The 20,978-nt window shown below is 43.4% G+C and overlaps 2 protein-coding genes across 3 annotated transcripts in view; one reads left to right on the top strand and one right to left on the bottom strand.

The window, feature by feature from the left end:
* The window catches only part of Pdhx (pyruvate dehydrogenase complex component X), a 69,638-nt gene extending 68,296 nt beyond the window's left edge, over nucleotides 1-1,342 (bottom strand). Inside the window, exon 1 of the mRNA XM_057780927.1 lies at nucleotides 1,165-1,342. Coding sequence (XP_057636910.1) covers nucleotides 1,165-1,324 — 160 coding nt within the window. The 5' untranslated portion in view covers nucleotides 1,325-1,342. The remainder of the gene's footprint in view (nucleotides 1-1,164) is intronic.
* A 233-nt stretch (nucleotides 1,343-1,575) lies between these two features.
* Nucleotides 1,576-20,868, top strand: Apip (APAF1 interacting protein). Of its 2 annotated transcripts, XM_057781840.1 has the most exons (7): nucleotides 1,576-1,707; nucleotides 11,643-11,743; nucleotides 15,515-15,563; nucleotides 17,003-17,120; nucleotides 17,798-17,933; nucleotides 20,005-20,172; nucleotides 20,701-20,868. In XM_057781840.1, exons 1-7 carry the CDS (start codon nucleotides 1,654-1,656, stop codon nucleotides 20,798-20,800), a joined length of 726 nt encoding a protein of 241 aa, XP_057637823.1. In that variant the 5' UTR covers nucleotides 1,576-1,653; the 3' UTR covers nucleotides 20,801-20,868. The 2 variants fall into 2 exon arrangements, with proteins under 2 accessions (XP_057637823.1, XP_057637824.1); XM_057781841.1 differs by lacking the exons at nucleotides 1,576-1,707; nucleotides 15,515-15,563 and having other exon boundaries at nucleotides 11,642-11,743.
* The last annotated feature ends 110 nt before the right edge of the window (nucleotides 20,869-20,978 follow it).

Raw genomic sequence — 20,978 nt, 5'->3', positions numbered from 1 at the left:
AAGATCCCAGAGCAAGAGTAAGACCCTTCACGGGCATATCCCACCCCAACCCTGCACAACTCTAAGCTTTTAACATTCCATGATGTTTTGAGGCAGGGAGTCTCAAAAGTGAGGTCCATCAAAACTCACGGAGAATGGAAGGAGCAGATCCCTAACACAACCTGAGTCAGTGTTCCAGTTACATGTAGGAAGGTTCAATTCTAACAAATGAATGAGGACGGGGCAAAGAAACTATGACACCTTATATTGTAAAAGACCACTATTGAGGGACCATTTATTAAACATACCAAAAATGACTTAGATAAACTGTCCCCATTACCCACTCTTTAGGAACCCCCAAGGCACCCATTTTACTGTATATGCTGTGTTTTGTTTTGGTTTGGTTTCTGGGCCTTGGACAGCTTAGAAAGTATGGGCAATGCCTATTGCACCAGAGGGTGTTAAGAATGACTTAAATGTCTAATGGTTTCTAAAATTGTCTTCTCTGCCCCCATCCTAAACCCCAACCCACACTCACACAGGTAAAAAAGGCCTGCCATTTTATACACTGTATGTCAAATAATGGAAGGACAGTGGGTATATCTCTAAGTACAATATCATTACTTAGGAGCAATTTTGTGTAAGAGGCTGTATGAATCTCATGCTACATGTTTTATTTGAAACATTCTGGTCATGTCTGTGATCTCGTATTCATAAATTAAGTCTTGTATGCTGCAAAGGAGCCATTAAGTGGAGTAAGATTTAAGGTTTCCCAATAAGAGCAGGCCCTTTGAATGAAATAAGGATGGGTCACAGTGTATGGACAGCTTTATTATGTTAGAGATGAATGATAAAACTAAAGAAAACTGACATATAATTGAAAAGGGTCTAAAATAGGGGGATTTAAAACAGACACCCACCCCCCAACATCGAAATAACCCAAATTCCAAACCAAGGTCATAGAAAAGCCATATAACCCTGGAGGCCAGGGATCGAGTCAAGTTCTCCCAAGTCTGAGATGGTCCTTTGTCGCAAGCCACAGGCTAAGTCAGAAGACCCGTTCCTGGAAGAGGCTGAAAGAGAACCGGAAGTCTCGGCACCTATCCTCCGAAAAGCGGGTCCCCAAACAAGAACGCCCCGATCCAGGCCCATTGCTCAGCTAAAGAGCGAGCGACAGCCACTCACCCTGCAGCAGCTGAGTACCATGAAACCACCTCCAGCTCGCTCCGCGGCCGACAGGCCACGCAGCAGCACCCTGAGCCAGGCCCAGGCTTCGACGGCTGCCAAAGCCCAGGAGGTAGCGTAGCAGAGGCAGGTCATAGCGAAGCCTCCAGGAGGCCGCCATCTTCCCGGCCTTCTTCGGGACTGCTCGCAGCGCGCACAGATCTACGGCCTCAAGTCCCGCCCACGCCCCGCCTTGCAGGGGATAGCCCCGCCCACAATGCACGCTCCGCACCTTCAGACTCGTGGACCAGCCCTCCTAGCACCGCCTCCAGTCTTCCTGGGCACGCCCACCAGCCGGTCTGCGCCGGCGCAGGCTCTCCCAATGGGCGAGGCTCTCTGAGATTCCTCCTCTCGCCTTTGCTCCACCCCCAGGCTGCCCGTTCCACCGCCTAACAGCGTTCTTAGGCCTGGAAAGAGCGCGCGGCGGATAACCGAGCGGAGGTCGCAACCATGTCTGGCTGTCACGCTCAGGGAGACTGTTGCTCGCGGCCGTGCAGCGTGCAGGTAAGGACAGCGGTCTACGGCACGCGGGGTGGGGCTTCGGTCGGAGCAGATGCCCGATCCCTAGCCCAGTCCGCGCCAGTCCAAGGTCTCTCCTATCTCCTAGTGGGGCTGCTCTACCTGGTGCTGACCTGGCGCCTGGAAGACAGCACCCTTTTGAGTAGCCTGCCTTATTTGTGAGGTGGGAGATAGTGGAAATGATTCTTCTTTAAGGAAACCCTCGGGGTGCGTGCGTTTTTCTTTCAGTTAAACACGCCACAGTCTTATGGAACACCTTCTACATGCTAAGAAAACGGTGAACAAGAGAACTAGAAAAACAAAGTTTCGAAACAAAAGTTTCGATACTATGTGATAAATCTTGCAGAAGACTCAAGGAAAATCCACGAAATTATCCCCTTTTATTAGCCTTGTTTAGGGTCAAAGGTCTCAAAAATAAAACCCAGGAAAATTTTAGTGCAAAAACATTTGTCAACCATTATTGTTCTTGAATAAATGGCTTTCCCTAAATTCATAAAGAAAGCTTTGAAGTTAGCTAAGATTGAGAGGGAGATTTTGCACATAGAACACATGTCATTGGTGCCACCCCTAGGCAGGTGTGTGAGGAAAAAAAGAAGTATATCAGAATCATTGCTAGGATGTCTTGAGAGCAGAAGTGTTTATGACCCAGATTTTGAGGAAATTCGAATGAAAACTCTTAAGACCACCTTGACTGGACAGCCTATCGCATGTCTAGCTTTTTCATGCTGTGTGGAGGTATGGACTCATTGTTAAATTCTGATTTTTTTTTTTTTGAGGGAAAATAGGAAGTCACATTTTGTGTGAATTTGTCTTGATCTTAAAAATATTGGCTTGGGTTCTAAGTACTATACAGATCAAATTAACACACGGTAAATCTGATTGGTCTGTGCCCTAGTTAGGGATACTATCGTTGTGGTGAGACACCATGACCAAAGCATCTTGGGGAGGAAAGGGTTTATTTGGTATATACTTCATATCATCCACTGTTCATCATCGGAGAAAGTCAGGACAGGAACTCTTAATGGCAGGAACCTGGAGGCAGAAGTTGATGCCGAGGCCACAGAGGGGTGCTGCTTATTGGCTTGCTCCTCATGACTTGCTCAGCCTGCTTTCTTATGGAACCCAGGACTGTCAGTTGAAGGATGGCACCATCCACCATGCGCTGAGTCCTCTCCCATCAAACGCTAAGAAAATGCCCAGTGACTTGCCTACAACCTGATCTTATGGAGACATTTTCTCAATAGAGGGTCCCTCCTCTCAGATGACTATAACTTGTGTCAAGCTGATATCAAACTAGCCAGGGCAGACACCTAACTACTTTTTCTCTTGGTTAATTTATGTATCTTTTAAGATTTGTCCATGTGTTAGCTGCTTGGAAGTCTTCACCAACAGGGCATCAAACAAGCCAGCAAAGTCCACAAGATACAAGTTTGAACCCTCCGATACAAGGCTTTTCTTAATGTAAGAAATGTGATCTTAGTTCATCCAGTGTTTACTGAGCAAAACACTGTAGTAGTTAGAGCTTACCAAGAACATGTTTCTTGTGCTTACTTAGAAAGCCAAGCTTGGGGAGAAAACCCAGGAAGGCATCACTTTTATTTTTTTTTATTTTGCCTTACCTATCATGGTGTTGTGTATAGTGACTGTAAGGTTCAATTTCATTGGATCTGACCCAGATCGTCCTTTTGTGTCAGAGATTATCAGGAAGATTATTGACAAGACACAGCACAAGTCTCTTGGGACAGAAGTCAGTCCCAAGAGACACAGCAGGGTTCTCCCTCGTACAGGGTTCTGAAAAAGAGAAGGCCCATGGAGCTAATGAGTAGCGGTATTTACAGTCAGTTTGCTTGGATTTCCTGGACTGAGGAAAGCAAGAACGCTGGTCCCTTTATGACTTCAGAGTCACAGCAGAGTGCTTGTCATCTCACTAAGGCTGTGAGAATGACGCTCGCTCCAGGGTGGAGGTGGGGGCAGTTGCAGGTGGGCATGACTTAGATCTAGCAGTGATCCTGGTTGTTCTGCACCAACACTACAACCAAAGGCCATCTAATCCCTGCCTCGTGTTTTCCCTGCTCTCGGCATCCCGCCCACCTTCACCTCCCTGACTTAGCCTACCTCCTGACCATATCCATCCCGGCCCATCCCTGTCTGTTCATCACACAGTTTTCTTTCTCATACCTATTGCTGCCCCTGTACCCGAGTATCCTTTACACTATATGGCAATTAGTGTCTTTTCTTGAATCTCTCTTCCCCAAGCTGCTGAGAACCCACAAGAGCTAAGGAGAGGTCAGCCCAATGGATCAGTGAATCTGTGTGCTGTCCCTCTGGGGAGCTGCCTCTCATGCTACTTTAGGCGGTTATTCCAAAACCTTACCATCTCCCTTCATCTCATGCCCCAAGTGTGTTGCCCCTGAGAGCGCAATGACAGGAAAAGCTGTTACGTGTAAACTTTTCGACTTCAGTTTCTCCTTTTTTCCAGCTACAATGTAATTTAAAGTAAAGGAGTGGGGTCTGTATCCATATTGCCCGGATTCAAATCTTGGCTCTGCCATTAGTATCTGGTAGTCTTAGACAAGCTCATCTTTTAGTATAATAGGGTTGGTATATGGATACAGGAGGCCATACAGCTTTAACAGTCACAGAACAAGCACCCAGCAAATGTTGGCAATTCCTGTTGTTGACAGCATCTTCATTCTTTCGCTGGCTGAAGGCAATTACCTCCTTGTTCTTCCAATCTCATTTCCCTTCCCCCACACAAGAGAGCCTGTCTATCAGATCATAGCTCTCTATGCCTTCGTCTCTTCTTGTCCTCCAGCGCTGCCTCTTAGCATGTGCAATCATTTGGATGTTGAGTGTCCCCAAAGGTCTATATGGTAAAGGCTTATCCCCTAGGTTTGCACCATTTGGAGGCAGAAGCAACTGTACAAGGTGGGGACTAGTGAAAGATCCTTATGTCGTTGAGCACGTGACCCCAAAGGGCATGGTACACCCTATGTACCTTCTTCTCTTTTCCCTCCTGGCCATTGGGTGAACCATTTCTGCCACCATGTACCCTTTGCCCTGTACTCTACCAAAGGCCTAAAAGTGATAGACCCAGCTAACCATGGATGGAGCCTATAAAACTGGGCCAAAATAAGCTTTTCCTCATGGTAGTAGCGCAGGCATTTTGTTACAGTGTCTGAAAAATGAGTTCTAATACATATAAAGAGGGATTGTTTATGTTGACTTTCTGTTTCCTATCTAGGACTCCCCGCCATAGCAACATTACTGAGTCTGTAGATTTTGTTTACTTCTAAATAAAGTGAGTGATCCTCACTTTGGTTTGGCTTCTAAATCCAATTGTTACTGAGGGGACCTGTGAGATGGCTCAGTGGGGGAAAGTGCCTGCTGCCAAGCCTAACAACCTGAATTCTGTACCTAGGACACACATGGTAAGACAGAAAGAACCAACTCCTACAAGTTATTCTCTGACCACACAGGTATCATGCCCACATACATACATACATACACACACACACACACACACACACACACACACACACAAATAAATAACTAAATAAATAACATTTTTTAAAAACTGTTACTTAAGGTAATTAAGGCTGACTTAATTTACTGACACCCTTGGCCTCATGTACCCCCAGTCAGAACCCTGTTGTGCCCCCTCAAGGAGCTAAATGTTGTTAGAGAATATGCTCCAACTATGCTCATTAATCTCACTTCATCCTGGTTATTTTACCCTCCAAAGGGTCCCCAACACTGCCAGCAGCACTCCCCAGCAGTCCCCAGTCTCTAGTGTCCCTCTCCCCACAAAGGCTACTTTGTACCTTTGTGTACATTGACTGTGTGATACTTGTGGGCTCGCCACACTGCCCTTCAGTATCTTTTCTCCGCTATTGTAGTCAGGTGTGTGAACACTGCATATGAGGGCTGGGAGGTGGCTCAGCGGGCTCAGTAGACGCTGAAGCATGCCAACCTGATTTGGACCCTCGGCAAACATGTAGAAGCTGCACGTGGTTGCTTGCTTCTGTAACGCCAGCCCTGGAATGGATGAAGGTGAGAGGGCTCCCAGGACCTGCTGGCCAGCTAAGCTAGCTGAAACAGTGGGTTCAGAGAGACCTTGTCTCAAAAATAGTTGGGGAGATGACTCAGTGGTTAACAGCATTGGCTGCTTTTCCAGAGGTCCATTCCCAGCACTCAAATGGTGACTCACAACTGTCTGTAACTCTAGTCCAGAGAATCCATACCCCTCTTCTGGCCTTTGTGGGCACCAGGCATGCAAGTAGTGCACAGACACATATGCAGGCAAAACACACACACACACACACACATCAGTATATTTTCAAAGTTTTGAAGAGGCAGATATTCCCCGACTCCCCACCTTCATCCACAAGACCTAATTTGTAGCGCGATCCATCTACTGAGTTCTCCCCTGTCTACCTGTGTACCACCCTTCATGAGCTCAAGACCCCTTCCTAATTCCTTTCCTCCCTATCTATAGCTTCTGCTCCCATTGTGCTCCACCCATTTTGTATTATTCATTATCATCTCATAACTGAGAAGTTTACAGATTAAGCTCCTCAGAGGGGGCCTTATGTATATTTCCCTCGTCGGGGCCTATCATGTGTTTAGCACTCAGGCTTTGTTGACTGAAGGAGTGAAGTAAATAATAAATGACAGTAAACAAGTGTGAAGAGCACATGCCCATCGCCCAGAATTGGAGCGGGGGGGGGGGGGCTGCATCTTGCTTGAGAAAAAGCTAACCAGAGTTTGAGAGAATTGCAATAACTGGAGATCCAGCATGAGCAGCAACAGTATAAAGAAAACTGTATTCTTGCCAGGGAGGAAGACATAGCTTAGTTACCTATTGCTATATGCAAACCATCCCAAAATTTAGCAGCTGGAAACAGCACTCATTGTATCCCACAGACGCTCAGGGTTAGGAATCTAGGAGCAGCCCGGCTGTGTTCTGGATCAGGACCTCATGAGGCAGCATTCAGGCTGTTGTCTGAGCAATAGTCACATCAAGGATGACCGCACAAGGAAGATCTGCTCCCCGAAGTGCCTTCTGCAGGCTGTGGTGGCCTTCTGCATGGGCTGGCTCTGTAAAGAACCAGTGGTCCCAGAGAGAGAGATTCCCAGGATCCAACACTGACCCTCACATCTTACAGCCTCATCTGCAAAGTGGCATAGTAGCCACTTCTGCCACGGTCTGTTAGTGCATGGGCCAACCCTGGCACCATGAGGGCAGACCGCCAGCGTGACCACCAGGGTTCAGTGATCCCTAAGAGCCACCTTGTAATTGATTCAGTAAGGAGTTTGACTAGAACTGAGGGATTTACATAAAACATGACTGAAATACTTGAAAAATAAATTAGAACATGAAAGGACGTAACAGATCAAGGAAATGGTATTTGAACACTTGTTGATTTGAGGGTCCAAACTCGTGATCAAAGGACTGTGTTAGTTCAGTACTCAAGGTAGAATGGAGGATAAACTGGAGGAGAAAAGCAGACAAGGAGATCAAACAGGGAAAGTGTAACTTCTACTCAAAAGGTCAGTCCTGGGAAGAATGTATTGGCATTACAAAGTGAGAGCAATGGAAATATCAATTTCTGCAAATTCATTGCATTCACGTTAAAAGATTACCCTTTACTCTGACGTTATTCCCTAACTATGTTTAAAATCCATTCTTTCCTGAAGATAGTAATAGTGGGGAGTTAAATATAAATAGTGTCATTAGTTGGCAACCACATGTCATTCCTTAAAATTAATAAAACTACCTACCCATGGGCCTGTGAACTGAGTCATTGGGTAAAGCAATTGCTGCATAAGCCATTGACCTGAGTTCATTCCCCAGAGCCCACATAGAGGTAGAAGGAGAGAGCTGACTGCATGAAGTGGTGCTTTGACCTCAGCATGTGCACCCTCACCCCCAACTAAAAACAAAAAACTGGTGTTGTATCAGGGTCCCACATTGGGGTGACATCTGTCAGGTCCAGTCTCAATGGGTTCATAGGTTCCAGGATAGGGGCATGTGGATTAGAAATATCAGGCAGACAAAACAGATATAAAAGAAATAGAGACACAGATTACAGTTGGGAGGGCAACCCAGTGAATACTGAATTCACCCACATCTATTTTCTATATGCTTTCATACCCCAAAAGGTAGGGTACACACACACAAACACAAACACACACCAAAAAGTGGGGGAGGAAGGCAAAAGACTGCTTTACCGTGATATAAAGAACAAACAGCAATTACCTCTTCAATACCTGAAGCATCAAGCAACAATATCTTGAGCACACCTTAGGCCAAGCATCCTGTAGGCAGTCACTCCCTGAGACAAACCTCCTGTCATGTCCTTGAAGGAGTAAGAATTGGCCTGAACTCTCTGACCTTTGGTCAAGGTGGACCAGATCCACCTCTGTGAGCCATCTTAATACCCAAAACACCTAGGTCAAGATATCTTGTTAGTAGCCATACATTAAGTCAAACCTCTTGTCAATAACTTTGAGCAAGAATAGGCCAGAACTCTCTGACCTTTAGTCACGGTGAAACTGACCCCCTTCTGTGGGCTCCCACAGTGTTGAAATTCAGAAGTCTGGGGATGTCACTGAGCCCTGCAAGGAAGCCAAGCCCAAGCCCTGGAAAGTGTCCCTGGACCACAGCGGGGCCCTGCTTATGCTAATAAACATATGCTTTGAGTGCCCCCCAACCTGACAGTTTGTGTTTGTGGCAGTCTCCCGGGAAACCATTGTTTTCAAGTGAAAGGAGCGAGGAGAGGGAATAAATGGAGCCCTGATGGGCATAAGTAGGTATGTCTGTGACAGGCGAGGCTGGGAGGCCTTCACAGTGGAACAAAAGCACTTTACACTCTAATGTTTGTATTATATATAGTCTGTGTCTGCCACACCAGAGCTGCCCTTCTGCTAACAGTCCATTGTGGAGACTCTTTAGCTTCATGTCATGTAGTTATTATGCTCACTGAAAACCAGCTCCAGCGACAGCTGACAGGTACTGCTGGCCTCCAGGGGAGCAGTGGACAGCAGCTAAGCCTTCCCTTCTTGCCAGTTTGAAGACAGCTTTTCCATTTTCACACTCTCGGGCTGCACAGCTTGAGTGGCTGCATCTTCCACAGATGTGTCTTTGCCAGGTCTCCATGGCTTCCCCGGAATTGTATCTGCTGATCTGAATGACTGAGAGAGATGCTCAACTGTGCTGCCCTGTCGGTGTTAGGCTGTAGCAGGAGGCTGGCTAATTGCTCTAATACTTCAGTGCTGGGGAAAGACAAAAGGAAAGGGGGTCTATAATAATAGACCGTTTTCTGTAATGTTTGCAATTTGTTGCGCAAATTTGGTCTTAATGATTGGAACACTGCAGGAGTTTTCCCATTAGCTGTATTTAATATGTAATTAAAATATCATTTATGTTCCCCAAGAAAAGGAAATAGCAAATTATATGGGGCATAGAAATTTTTGGCTAGTTTCCTTGAGAAAAGTTAAGAATTCCATTTTATTATTAACTTTAAGTAATTAATTTGTGTTCAAGAACTTTAACTCTTTAAAATGGAAAGAAGCGAGTATTGTGCCACATGGTTTGTACAGAGTGTTGTTTTTCTGTAGAGATTTTAAATTGTATGTTTAAACATTTGTGTATATGTGTGTAGCTCCATGTGATATGTACACAGGAGTGCAGTTCCCAAGCACTCCAGCAGAGGGTGCTGGGTTCTCTAGAACTGGAGTAAAGAATGATTGTGAGCCTCCCGTCATGGGCGCTAGGAACTAAACTCCCACCCTCTACAAGGGGATATAAAACTTAACCTCTAAACCATCTGTCCAGCCCCAATTTTTGTTATTTTTAAGTGTGTGTGTGTGTGTGTGTGTGTGTGTGTGTGTAGGTAGGTAGGTAGATGTACATGCAGGTGCATAAGAAGGCCAGAGGCTTTTCAGTAGCCCCTGGAACTGGCTGGAGTCAGAGGGAGTGTGAGCCATTTGATGTGAGTGCTGGGAACTGGACTCTGGTCCTCTGCTAGCACAATACATGCTCTTAACTGCTGAGCCATCTCTTCAGCTTTGTGCTGTGTGTTTTATCTTCATTTTATCTCATTTTATTCCTCAACGTGTTCTCATTTAATGGTTGAGTAAAAGAGAGGCTCGGTGTCTTAGTTAAGGTTTCTATTTCTATTGCTATGACAAAATACTGGGGAAAGGTGCCATGGTGAGGAAAGGATTTATTTCACCTTACAACTTGGAGTCCATCATCCAGAAAAGTCAGGGCAGGAGCTGAAGCAGAGACTGTGGAGGAATGCTGCTTCCTGGTTTGGTCCTCATGGTTTATACAACCCAGAACCACCAGTGCAGGGCAGCACTGCCCACAGCGAGCTGGGCCCACATCATTTATCAGTAAGAAAATACGCCGCATTGTTGCCCACAGACCAGTCTGGTTGGGACATTTTCTCAGTTGAGGTTCCGTCTTCCTAGATGACTCTAGCCTGTGTCAAGTTGACATAAAAACTAGCCAGCACACTCAACATCATGCAAACAGAGAATTAGATACAATGTAGTTTTTAAGTCCTGCTCACTCTTAAGCCTGTGTTGGTCTGAGCTTTACAAAATGTCTAACTTTCTCCCATGCTTTCAGTTTTGTATTGTGAAGGCTCCTTCATCAGCAATCGCTCAGAATACTTGCCTAAAACTGTGTACGTGGAGAGAGAGGGAGAGGGAGTGAGAATCAAGAACATTTGGGAAAACACAGTTTCAGCTACCTGAGCATCCAGTCTATTGAAATCATGATTTTCTTCTGACCTCAGGAATGATTTTGCGCCTTTACGCGGGGCCCAAGGTAGCAGTCCAGTTATTTGCTCTGTATAGCAAGGGTTTCTTGTTTGCCTTTCCTTGAAAATGCAGCCCACCGAGTCCTGGGTTTATATGGGGCTTTTCTGTGTGATGCAAGTCTGGACTTCATCTCGAATTTCTAATGCTTGTCCAGCTCTCAGAATGGAGGCTCGGGGTCCCCAGAGTTTTTTCAGGTGCCTGGAAGGGAAAATCCTGGCCTTGGGGTTCCCTGCTCCCAAGATGCCCCACTCTCATTTCTTTTACGACCCCTGTGAAATCTTCCCATTTCAGCAGTGTATTTTGAAATATTTGTAAAGGTCACTTAATCAGCAGCTGTTACTTATTTTCTCGGTAATGCTATATGTCATACTGCCAAAATGGACTTCATTGTATTTCTCGTTGTTTTTGTTTTCATTAATTTAAACTATTAAGACAAAACAGGGAGAAACAAATGACATGGTTTTCTTAGCAGGTAATTATTGGAGTGACATGTATAAATGAGGCTCGATGTTCACTTCAGCCTTTATTCATGTGCTCCTTTAAACAAAATGCCTTCCCAGGAAAGAATCATGGTTGCTTTTCAGTAGGATATGCGTATTGCTATTTGCTTGGTTTTAATTTTAATAATGAGTGTTTATTATAATTGTAATAAGAGAAGATATTGAAATCACTTTGGAAAATCGAACATTTTTAAGATAAAAATGAAACTGAACCACAATAGACTGTGTTGGACAGATAACAACCATGATGTCTCATGGTGTTCTAGTAGGGTATTTTGTGTGAATAACTTTCCTGTGTGGCACTAGGTTCCACTGTCTTTCTGTTGACACTGTGTCATAGACCCCTGGCACTTCCCTGCCTTGTCCTCACAGCCTGTTCCATAGAGTTAGACTTAGGCCCCTATACTGACCAGTCCCAGATTGTCAAATAACTAAGTAAATCCATTTTCTAAATGTTAGGAACAGAACATGTTTGTTTCCTTAACTATCTCTTAGGTAGATTTCTTTGAACATCCTTAAGTTGGTTTTGTGTTAGAAATGCCAGCTGGAATACACTGTTTAAAAAGTCACTATCTTCTGTTTAAGGACAAGGAACACCCCAGATTCCTGATCCCAGAACTTTGCAAACAGTTTTACCATCTGGGCTGGGTCACCGGCACCGGAGGAGGAATTAGCTTGAAGCATGGGTAAGTTTCAGGTTGATTTCAGCTCTGGAGTTCTCCAGCTCAGCACGCCATGGGCGGTGTGTCCAAACCCAGTGGATAGCCAGTTTAATGTGATGCTGAAGCTGTTTACTTTCTAAATGATTGCTGGGTGTTTGCATGACCCAACGGAACCAGGAGCGGGAGCAACAAGCACTTTAAACACCGAAGGCTTTGAATTCCAGTTGTTAATTGGGATAATTTGATTCTCTCTTTGGAACAGTGAAGGTAGGTAACAGTCCAGCAAGTATGTTCATGTATCTTCACAGGATCCTCTCTAGACAGCTGAAGACTTATTTTAAAAGTTCAGAGACATATTTTGAAGTCACTTAAATCCAGATTATTAATCGTTAAAAATTCAAAAATCCATGTTTACTGAGTTCAGAAACAGGCCATGTACTATTGTAAGCAGAGATATCATGATTAATGGGCATAGCATCTGCTGATATCTACCCCTTTGAGGCACTGGATTTAAATCAGAAAGAAAGAATCATTTTTTATTGCTCATTGGATTCAGAGAATACCTCGTCTCCAAACAGATGAGGAATAAGCCCTGGCAATGACTCTCCAGGTGACACCTCATTTTCCCGAGACTTTCTGAAGGAGGACTAATGTTTTCCTCCTGAAATGCTGTATGGATGTTGCTGTCTGGAGGCTGAATGTTAACCTGAGTGAGGGCGCTTTATTTCTGTATTCCAATTCACCTTTTCTCTTTAGCAAAATTGGATTATTAAAACATTTGTATGTTGAGTATATATGTACATATGTGTGTATATACATGTACATATGTATGTGCATATATGTGTGTATACATATAGATGGATATATCCATTTCAAGGAGTCTGCATTTCATAATAGTAAATGGATTATAAAATAAAATCAGGACATTTTAAACAGAAGGAATTTTACTACATCTCACAAGATGATGATTTTATAATTTCATCTGCTTCAAATTACAGTGTAATTTATGAAATAATTCAATAGTGGGGAGTATCAAAAGGCACCTTAGTCGGCAGCTTGTGTAGTGAATACAAGGATCAGCGTATAGACACGGCACGGCGTGTTCCCTGACGGCCACACGTCCATCCGTGCCCCTCAGCCTCAGTCACCCAGCTGCTGGTGTGTCACTTCAGCTCTGAGCAGGCGTTCAGAGTGCTTTGCCTAAATTTTCAAGTTGTCTTGTTCACAATATACCCGGAACTATTAATACTCTGTTCTTGTTTCACTTTTCTATTTAAAAAGTCAAGTGCCTGTAATTAATTTCCCTGATGTATAATTTATTATAAATCGTGTTCTAAATGTATTTAGTTAACTACTGTTTATTTTCATGTCCAGAGAATGATTTTTTTTACATAATAGGGCTCCTACCAAACTGAGCTAAAACGGTCATTTCTGGATAAAGATGTTAAAACAAGTAGAATAAAAACTCAAAATTTCGAGAATTTTTTAAAGCAAGGAATTGTAAAGGACTTCTCTTTATGAAAGAACTTTACTGTTCCACACACTGATTGTGTGTGGCCAACATAAACCGTTTATTGGCACATCTCTTAATATGTAATGACTTTTATAGCCCTACAATCAATTTATAGGAAAGTTGCATCATGTGTAGTTTTTCCTTAGTTTTAATGAGTAAGGAGCGCCCCCTAGAGGCCACAAGTGGAAAGAAGCAAAGTTTTAAGGCGAACTGTTTGGCTTCCCGTTTATACTTTACAGACTAAAATGGGTGTTTTTAGTAAAATGTTGAATATCACCCCTTTATGAACCAACATTACTCATCTTAATGGTTCTGGTAATAGTTTTGTCTTTTATGTCTGACTTTTGGTGCAAATAAATTTGAAAAGACATAAATATAGTAGATAATGTTCTAGCATCATACAGACAGTAAAGTCTTTGGGAATGCAGAAATACTAACAGATTTCAAGGTTTGGCTGATACCACTCCGGCGTACATGACTTGGTACCAGGATTATACACGCATGTATACACATACACGTGCGCACGCATATATATGACAGCGAGGACACGCATAGGGATTGAAAGTAAGGACACACATAGGAGTCATCAAAGCAGTTCCACAATACTCAGCAGCCATTGCCTTTGGCTTGGTCGTGATGTTTAGACTTATCATTTCCTGTTTTCACCAGTATGTGCCAGCTACACTAAGCTTGTTGCATGCTGCTGGAATCACAGTTGATAAACTCCTACTATAGATGAGCAGTAACCACTCCAGAATGCATTCCCTGGAACTTCCAGGTTCTTTTTATAGAATCAAGCAAACATTTCCCTTCAGGCTTTTGTATGTTATCTAAAACAAAAGCTGTCACTTTGTGTGTTTCCTGTATTTCTCTTTCTGTGTTGGAGTTACTATGTTAAAAACTTACTTAGCTTAACTTTGAATTGCTCAAAGTTGAAGAAATTCTAAATTTTCATTTATAAAGCCAGCAGTACAAAGAGACTTAGCACAGCTCAAAGCTCTTCTCTGACCACAAGGCTGGCGAGTGGATCTCTGGGACCTTTGGCTCTGGGGGAAAGGCTGCCACACCGTTGTCCCATGCAGCAGATGCTCAGCACAGCAGCTGCTTGAGAAAACCTAATGTATGCATGAGCCACTGCTTCCTGGATTCTGCTCACCTATCAGGCATCTGTCTAGGCCTTAGCTCACCAAGAAACTCGTTTCACTGATACGCCTGTCAGTTCCAAGTCTGTATTTTGTAGTAACCACTTTGACAGCTTCATATAAGCCATCCTCGCTGTCACTTTGAAGCCTTTGATGTTTGTCCATTGTGCAGTTCTGCCTCCATGGCAAAAGCTGATGTTCTCTTGGTTTCCATTTTTGTGGCAGCTGGTTAATGTGCTCTGGCAACTGAAACTTATAAGTGGGCCGTTCTTTAAGTGGAGAGAATGAGAAAGATTTGTAAATTATGTTGCAAGTCAAATTTGACAGCACGGTAGAGGATCTTGTGGAAAAATGGTACAGCAGGTGTAGATCTCTCTCTCTCTCTCTCTCTCTCTGTGTGTGTGTGCGTGCGTGCGTGCGTGCGTGCGTGCACACTCAGGCGCTGTTTGTTTCAGATGTTTGCTGGTCTTGAGCAGCTCGTGGTCTTCCCTGCTCAGCCTCCTAAGTGCTGTGATTATAGGCATATGCAACCACACTCAATATCCTAATCTCATTTCTAACTTTTTGTGATTGCTTAATTGCCAAATAATTTCCAAGATTTGCATGCTTGTCTTAGAGGAAATTCCTCAGTTACCTAATGCTAATGCTGTAGTTAGCAAACTGTCCAGCAGAGGGCTCTGTGCTTCATGACTTCATGAAATGAATTTGAATCTCATTCTTTACAATGCAAAAATGTTTTCAATCAGACATATATTTTGCCTGATTTTAGGTTAACTATATTTTACATAGTATATTGAAATTCTATTCATTCATGCAACAAGTAATAAATAATTAACATATTCAAATTTACGTTTCCTCTAGATAGTGGTCTAGCTGCCACTAAATTTTTTTGCCCCATGAAAGAAATACGTATATGTGAAAGAGGAAGACAAAAGCAACTACCACGAGTTTTCTTAGGCCACTAGTGTTTCAAAGTAGCCTAGAACTCATCCTGTGCACCCTAACTCCTTCACTCAACCAAGCAGGCACTCAGGGCTTAATGTGTAGAGGACATTAATGGTTTATGCCCCAGGGATGCACTTTATTTGTTTAAAACCAGAACTTTAAACAAAAACCAATTTCTGTATTTTGTGTTACCAGCAATGAAATCTACATTGCTCCCTCAGGCGTGCAAAAGGAACGCATTCAGGTATGCTAAAGGGTCCTTTGTAAGCCCTCTGTCCCCTCTCCTTAACTGCCATTCCACGAAGTGGAATCGCTTCTAAAGGTTATGTTAGTTTTGAAGGGCGGTTCTGTTGTGAAGATTTAAGTAACTAATCAACAAACATTTGCTAAGTAACTATTCAATATTTGCTGAGTAATTATGAAATGTTTCTTTAAGGCGGCTAGTATCTTCCACGTCTGCAGCGTGTGTTGTGAACTCTCGCGGGGCTGGAGAGACGGCTCACAGGCTGAGAGCACTCACTGCTGTTGCAGAGGACCTGGGTTTGCATCTCAGTTCTCACCCTCACAGTGGCTCACAACTGCCTGTAACTCCAGTTGTAGGGGATCTAAAGCCCCTCTTCTGACCTCAGAGGGTACCGGGCATGCACATGGTATACATACATACATACATACTGGAAAACAAAAATAAATGAATTTTCAAAATCTCCTTCAGAGAGCTGTAGCAGGCAGCAGTGAGTAGTGCAGCCTCGGCGCATCTTTATCAGACTGGTGAGCCGCTCCTACCGATAGGCTCAGCTCACACAAACTGATTCCTATTCCAGTTCAAAGTGGAGAAGTTTTGTTTCAAAATTTTGAGACGTGGCATTCTATATCAATGCTAGAATATTTCCCCAAATCTAACCAAATACATAAAACATTGATTATATAGTTACAAGAGAAAAGAAAAGTTGCTCTCTTCGTGAAAGCTTATATTGTAGCCTGTGGTAAGCCTGGTATTCGGAAGATGCAAATTGGAAATATGCAGGCATCACTGAGAAACAGCTAGGTCAACACTCTCCCGAAAACTTGAAGAGTAGCATCATCACTAAGTTTCTCGAGGGATAAGAAAGTTCTGACACCCATCTGGGCATGTTATGTGGTTTCCTGAAAATGTAGTTGTGAAATCGCAGGCCTGAGTCTGGACCGACAGCAACATCCGAATACACATAATTGCTTCTACATCCACTCTTATCCTTGAAATTCTAAAAGAAAGTGATCTTTTTAACTCCCAAGAAAGTTTTTGATAGTATAAAACTATTAATTGTATTAGTTTGTGTGTATCAGTATTTTGCCAGCATGTGTTTCTGTGCACCATGTGCATGCAGTTCCCTTGGAGGCCAGAAGAGGGCATCAGGTTCCCCAGGACTGGAGTTAGATGGTTGAGAGCGGCCATGTGAGTGCCGGGTACCAAACCCAGGTCCTCTGGAAGAATTGTCAGTGCTCTTAACCACTGAGCCGTCACTCCAGTTCCAGTATAAAACTTGGACATTTTTTTTTCTTGGTACTAAAATTTTGGGGACTCCATGAATGTTTGGTTCGAATGTTAAACTTGTTTGCATATGCATATACTATATAAATATACCCAGTAGAGACATTTTAATTGTTATTTTTTACCTTCTTTTCTTTTTCTCTCTCTGTAAATAGCCAGAAGATATGTTTGTTTGTGACATCAACGAACAGGACATAAGTGGGCCTCCAGCATCTAAGATGCTCAGAAAAAGCCAGTGTACTCCTCTCTTCATGAACGCCTATACCATGAGAGGTACGCAGGTTCCAGGCAGAGCTGACCTCACTAGCACAGCCATCATGACTTCAGTTAACAGCTCTCTAGGATCTAACATGCAGGCATTTTGTTTCCCCTCATTGCATTCTCATCAGCCTCTGAAGAGAGTCTGTTGTTACTCCACTTTCCTCTTAGTTAGCTCCTGTCAGCTTGACACACCTGGGAAGAGTGACTCTCAGGAAGTGCCTCCATCAGACTGGCCTGTAGGCAGGTCTGGAGGTGCATTTTCTTGGTTAATGGCTGATATGGGAGGGCACAGCCCACTGTGGATAGTGCCACTCCTGGGTAGGTGCTCCTAGAATGTATAAGGAAGTGGACCAAGCAAGCCATGAGAGCCAGTCAAGCACACTCCTCCATGGCTTCTGCTTCAGTTCCAACCTCCAGGTGTCTGCCTTGAGTTCCTGCCCTTACTTCCCTCGGTGGGAAACTGTGATGCAGGACATGGAAGCCACGTAACTCTTTCCTTTCCCAGGCTGGCTTTGGCCAGCATTCTGTCACAGCCACAGAAGCTAACTAGGACCCCAGATTTTCCTCTGACAGAAAAAGTCAGGTCCATAAGGAAACACACGCATACATAAAGCGCATAGATATAGGTGTTGATTTTCTCTTAAAGACGTAAGTTCTCCTCACTGGGCAGCTGCCTCTTCATCCTGCAGGAGCAGGCGCAGTGATCCATACCCACTCTAAGGCTGCTGTCTTGGCTACCCTCCTGTTTCCAGGACAGGAGTTTAAAATTACACATCAAGAGATGATCAAAGGAATAAGGAAATGTACCTCGGGAGGGTATTACAGGTATAATTTTATTATTAAGTTATTTGGCATACATTTTTCCTCCTCTTTTCATGCATCTAATGAGATGCGGTGGGCTCTGTGTTCGGTAATACCCCACATAACAATGAACCTTCAAAGGCCTTCTCAGGGGCACAGACTGCTCCTCCCCTCCCCAGCCGTGCTGAGTTATTAGCAACATGAATAATGAAATGTTTGCTCCATTAAAACGAACAGAAGTCTTGCCTGGACTTTCCGTCAAGATGGGCGAGGACAGCCCCTGTTTTCAGCGCTGAGGAAGCAAGATCTCCTCACCTCCACTTTGTCTTCAGGAAGCTGGAACTGAGACTATTATTAGAATTTATGTTGATGTAATGTATTTCTAGAATATGCTCCTGTTTATAAAAACTTCTATTCGTTTTAATTAGAGAAATGACTGTATTTCAGAATTTGTGATGTGGTGACATGAGAGTGCACAGCAGTGACCTCTAACTAAATTTAAATAAATCCACCAGCCTGCAAAAATGTCGCCATTATTTATGAATCTAGACTTGAATGGCTTGAAGACACAGGTTCCCAGTGTCCAGGTACAAGCTAAGCCTTGCTTCCTAGTCCGCGGGGCCTGGTTCCCTGTCCCTTCAGAGGACAGTGCTCTTGGTATGGAAGACATCACAGCCGTGTCTTCCTTTGACTGCAGTAAGGGAACAGGTTGGATGTGTTTAAACCTCTGTGCTGAAAATCCAGCTCATTTGATTTCCTTGTTTAGCGTGTGCCTAAATTTCGGCACTGCGAAAATTATGTCGAAAAGGTATCAGTTAAAGCAGTGGCGTATGTGCGGGGCTCTCTCAAGGCCCTGGATTCAAGCCTCAGCAGCAGAGCTAAGCTAAACAAAGTCAGCACCAAACTTCCCCTCCTTACCAGGTGAGCTGAACATGCCTTACTGTGGCTGCCGTCAAGTAACATGCCTCTGCTGGAGTGCAGACGATGCCGACAGTCAATCAGAGGACTTCCGTGCCTCTGTTTCGTATTTAACTTGTGAGGATCAGTATCCTGTCGATGAAATAAGGGATTGCTTTGAATTTGTTTTCTAGTCTCACTGTGCTTTGAAATTATTTTGCGCCTGGAAATATCTCTGACTATGTGACGAATGCTATAGGAAAATCTAAATCTGTCGCTCTTCGGGCTGGTTTCAGGGAAGAGGTGAGACCAGCAATCCACTCCTTCCACACTACAGTATTGTATAATTACTTCTGTCTCAGCTACAGGCGGATCGTGGGCAAGTCTATACTACTACGATAATGGCTGCCCAAATCATGAATCACCCGACAGCTGCTTAGTCTATGCCTGCCTGCAGGTGGTTGCTTCAGATGACACTTGGCATTTCTCTGTTAATTTACTCACTGCTTTGGTGAAAGGCGGTGTGAGGAAGCCGTGTGTAAGGGAACACTTGTCTGAGGAATCATTGGTTACAAGCGACCTCAAGACCGAGTTTCACGTGTAGCAAAGTTGTTTGATTGAACATTATTACATTCTGACTTTATCTCATGAATTTACTCTGAAAAAAGTGAAAACCAAAGTTCTAATGCCTCAGGTTTGAGATTATTCTGAAAGAATTAACATAACCTTGGTAATTGTTGGTAGATGGTTCTTTCTATCCTGGTGCCACAGACCACACCTGCATTGATTGTTTTGCCTATCAAGACATTTTGGTATTCTGCCAAGATGAAATACAATGATTTTTATTTTGGGAAATATTCCTACTATGTCATATATAGTTTGAGATGTATCATTTCCTATCTTATGTTTAAAATGTTCTGATTATCTTTACTTCAAAGAAATGCTTGTATGGTCTTGATTTCTTTGTTAGGTTCTGGTATACTGTACAAATTTCTGCCATTTAAATTCAGGGCTGCCTGCTATTTGGTATCTTTTGGTATAGATGTTTATATAAGATATACAGAATAACTTGCACCATCTTGTTTTGAAGTTGGAGATGTTGGAGTGCTATATAGATATCAGCTGGTCACTAGCAGCAGAAACGACAAATAGAATATTGATATTTTAGTGGGCGTAGATGTTTTGTTCTGTCTTACAGGTATGATGACATATTAGTGGTACCCATTATTGAGAACACTCCTGAAGAGAAAGACCTCAAAGAACGAATGGCTCGTGCAATGGACGAGTACCCAGACTCCTGTGCGGTGCTCGTCAGGCGTCATGGGGTGTACGTGTGGGGAGAGACGTGGGAGAAAGCAAAAACCATGTAAGACCGAGTTAGAGATTTGGTGCAAATCACACTCAGAATGTGAAAATGAACTAACACGTTTTAGGACTTAAAACAAAATGCAAGTTTTCCATGTGTTTGTTAAGTGACTGGTTTCAACTAAAATAATCTGTCAGTGTTGTTTGGAAAGACCTGATTTCTTACTCTGTTAAATCTTCAGGAAGTATTAATTAGGTCAGCTCTGATTTAGGAAGACTCGGTGAAGTTTGCTACAAAGGAAAAGAGCCACATATCTTAAATAATAAATTCTATTTAAGAAATATAGCGCATAATAAAAACATAACTTCATGTGAGTTGTATATTTCCCGGAAAGTAAATGGTGTGGTGGCACGACGCAGTGTGATTCCTTTGCAGGTCTGAAGTTTGTTGGGGTCAAAGTAGTAAACCTTTGGTATGAACTCAGTAGCAAACATAGCCACGTAGCAAAGCTAATGTTAGGAGACATGGTAGTGAGGACCGGAGAGCTTTATCCTGACACACATTGAGTCCTCTTGCCTTCTCTTCTAGGTGTGAGTGTTATGACTACCTGTTTGACATTGCTGTCTCTATGAAGAAGATGGGAATGGATCCAGCGCAGTTCCCAGTTGGAGAGAATGGAATTGTGTGAGCCAAGTGGATGTCTAAGTGTCTTCGAGGATAAAGCAAACTTAATTACGCCTTAAATAAAACTTGGATGCTTTGAAATGAGTTGGAAGTTTTCTTGATGTCACTAATTTGTCACTGAATACAACAAGTCACACTTAATCTCCTCCACATTAAATATTTTCTTATATTCTTACAGCTTT

The sequence above is a fragment of the Chionomys nivalis genome, chromosome 9 (genome assembly GCF_950005125.1).
Source record: "Chionomys nivalis chromosome 9, mChiNiv1.1, whole genome shotgun sequence".
Taxonomy (NCBI): Eukaryota; Metazoa; Chordata; class Mammalia; order Rodentia; family Cricetidae; genus Chionomys; species Chionomys nivalis.
This window is presented reverse-complemented; position numbering and strand designations above follow the sequence as displayed.